The sequence below is a fragment of the Heptranchias perlo genome, chromosome 35 (assembly GCF_035084215.1).
Source record: "Heptranchias perlo isolate sHepPer1 chromosome 35, sHepPer1.hap1, whole genome shotgun sequence".
NCBI classification, from domain to species: domain Eukaryota; kingdom Metazoa; phylum Chordata; class Chondrichthyes; order Hexanchiformes; family Hexanchidae; genus Heptranchias; species Heptranchias perlo.
In genome coordinates this window covers 4,727,411-4,729,981 of record NC_090359.1, presented here as the reverse complement: position 1 = coordinate 4,729,981, position 2,571 = coordinate 4,727,411, and the positions used below count along the sequence as shown (strand labels likewise).

The following is a 2,571-nucleotide window of genomic DNA, read 5'->3' as shown; positions in this document are numbered from 1 at the left end:
AACAGTACAGTCAGTCTGTACAGTGAGAGATTGATAATCCATAGTACAGTCAGTCTGTACAGTGAGAGATTGATAATCAACAGTACAGTCAGTCTGTACAGTGAGAGATTGATGACCTGCTGCAGCTGAGCTGATGTGTTGGGGCAACAGTGGGAGCACGGCAATGAGGCCCAGTGTCACTGGGGGTGAGAAAGGCTCCTCCTCCTGATCACACTCGAATGACCCCTCCTGGAAAGTGTGTGTGGAAGAGAAAGAAAGAGTGGGAGAGTGTGTGAGTGTGTGTTTGAGTGTCTCTCTGAGAGAGGAGGTGTCTGTATTTTTTGGGTCATGCTGTAATTACAGTCTCCCACCAGTGGAGGTGCTGCAATACCATTAGTCGCTCAGAGTCATTCCCTCCCAGCATCAAATGTCCTTCATCATGGGCAAGCCCTGGGCACCAATCGGAAACTTCCAGCCCTGGGCACCAATCGGAAACTCCCAGCCCTGGGCACCAATCGGAAACACCCAGCCCTGGGCACCAATCGGAAACACCCAGCCCTGGGCACCAATCAGAAACTCCCAGCCCTGGGATCTCAGAGATCAGAAACTCCCAGCCCTGGGATCTCAGAGATCAGAAACTACCAGTCCTGGGAGCTCAGAGATCAGAATCTCCCAGCCCTGGGATCTCAGAGATCAGAAACTCCCAGCCCTGGGATCTCAGAGATCAGAAACTCCCAGCCCTGGGATCTCAGTGATCAGAAACTCCCAGCCCTGGGAGCTCAGAGATCAGAAACTCCCAGCCCTGGGATCTCAGTGATCAGAAACTCCCAGTCCTGAGATCCCAGTGATCAGAAACTCCCAGCCCTGGAATCACAGTGATCAGAAACTCCCAGCCCTGGGATCTCAGAGATCAGAAACTCCCAGCCCTGGGATCTCAGTGATCAGAAACTCGCAGCCCTGGGATCTCAGTGATCGGAAACTCCCAGCCCTGGGATCTCAGAGATCAGAAACTCCCAGCCCTGGGATCTCAGTGATCAGAAACTCGCAGCCCTGGGATCTCAGTGATCGGAAACTCCCAGCCCTGGGATCTCAGAGATCAGAAGCTCCCAGCCCTGGGATCTCAGTGATCAGAAACTCCCAGTCCTGGGATCCCAGTGATCAGAAATTCCCAGCCCTGGGATCACAGTGATCGGAAAATCCCAGCCCTGGGATCTCAGTAGCCAGTCACTCTAGTCTTCCTCTCCGACGTGCCTTTCATTCGAAGGCTGATGTTACTCAGAGCCTCCTCCCGACAGCAGAACCTTCTCCACCTGAAGATGTCGCCCGCGAAGGAGTAGATCAGAGGGTCCAGGCAGCTGTTGAGGCTGGTCAGTGCCATGGTGACCCGTCGGGCGGAGTAGGTGAACTGGATGAGCCGGCAGCTGGACAGCAGCTGGATGCGCCTGAGGGTGTGGATGAGTTGGTTGAGATGATAGGGGACGAAGCAGATGAGGAAGACCATCAGCACCAGGAGCACGGTGCGGAGAGCTTTCCTCTTCACCGCGTGCACGGTGTTTTTGCCGGCGGTGGGTTCCAGCAGCTTCCTGGCGATAAGCGGGTAGCAGACCAGGATAAGCACCAGCGGGATGAAGAAGCCGATGATCGCGGCCGCGATGCTGATCCCAGAGATGCGCCTGCTCCAGGAACCCGACGAGAAGTTCTCCAGGCAGGCCGTCTTTCCGTTGGGGAAGCTGTTGGTCAGCGGTCCTCGGAGGGTCAAGTAGAGGAGGTTGGCGGCCAGGATCAGCCAGATGAGGCAGCAGGCGACCACCCGATAGCGGGGCCTGCGGAGCTGCAGAGATCTGATGGGATGGACCACAGCGATGTAGCGATCCAGGCAGATGCAAGTGAGGAACAAAGTGCTGCCGTACATGTTGGCAAAGAAGAGGGAGCCGGTGATTTTACATGCCAGCTCGCCGAAGATCCAGTCGTTCCCCAAGGAGTGGTAGACAACTTTGAAGGGAAGGGTTGCAGCAAAGATGAGGTCTATCACGGCCAAGTTGACCATGAACACGTCGGAGGGCGAGAAGGCGCCCTTCTTCCTGAAGTGGTACCACAGGGCACAGCAGTTCGACACTGCGCCAAAGATAAACACAGCGCTGTAAACGATGGGGAACATGAGGTACTGGAAGTTGGCGCTGACCTCGCAGTCGCGGGTATTGTTTGTGAGATTGGCGCTGCCTGTGGAATCGATATTCACTTGGACCCACGAATATGAAGTCTCTCCCGAGGACCAGGTCTTCTCTGTAAAAGTGGAGTCAGCTTCAGGTGTGAATACTGTCGGGTCACCCATACTTCATAGAATCTGAAATTGGACAAAACGATGGCACCGGGATTAGACTGTTTGGGAGTTCCTTTGCCGACACTTTTTCCCGTGCTGTTTGATTATTGAGTCTCGCTCTGTTTGTATCCCACTCTGTATTTTAGGGTCTATGTATCAGGAGAACTGTCCTCATTCTGAAGTTGGAAACAGTCCCCTTTAAACACTGCCGTTGGTAAACTACAACAACAACAATTTGCACTGATAGAACGTATCTCAGTCCTGGCCTTTTG

The 2,571-nt window shown here is 54.0% G+C and overlaps 1 protein-coding gene across 1 annotated transcript; it reads right to left on the bottom strand.

Moving 5' to 3' along the window:
• Positions 1–1,192: 1,192 nt before the first annotated feature.
• On the bottom strand, positions 1,193–2,311 carry LOC137301989 (lysophosphatidic acid receptor 6-like). The gene has a single exon (XM_067971703.1). The coding sequence runs from the start codon at positions 2,309–2,311 to the stop codon at positions 1,193–1,195; it is 1,119 nt and encodes a 372-aa protein (XP_067827804.1).
• Between the last annotated feature and the right edge of the window lie 260 nt (positions 2,312–2,571).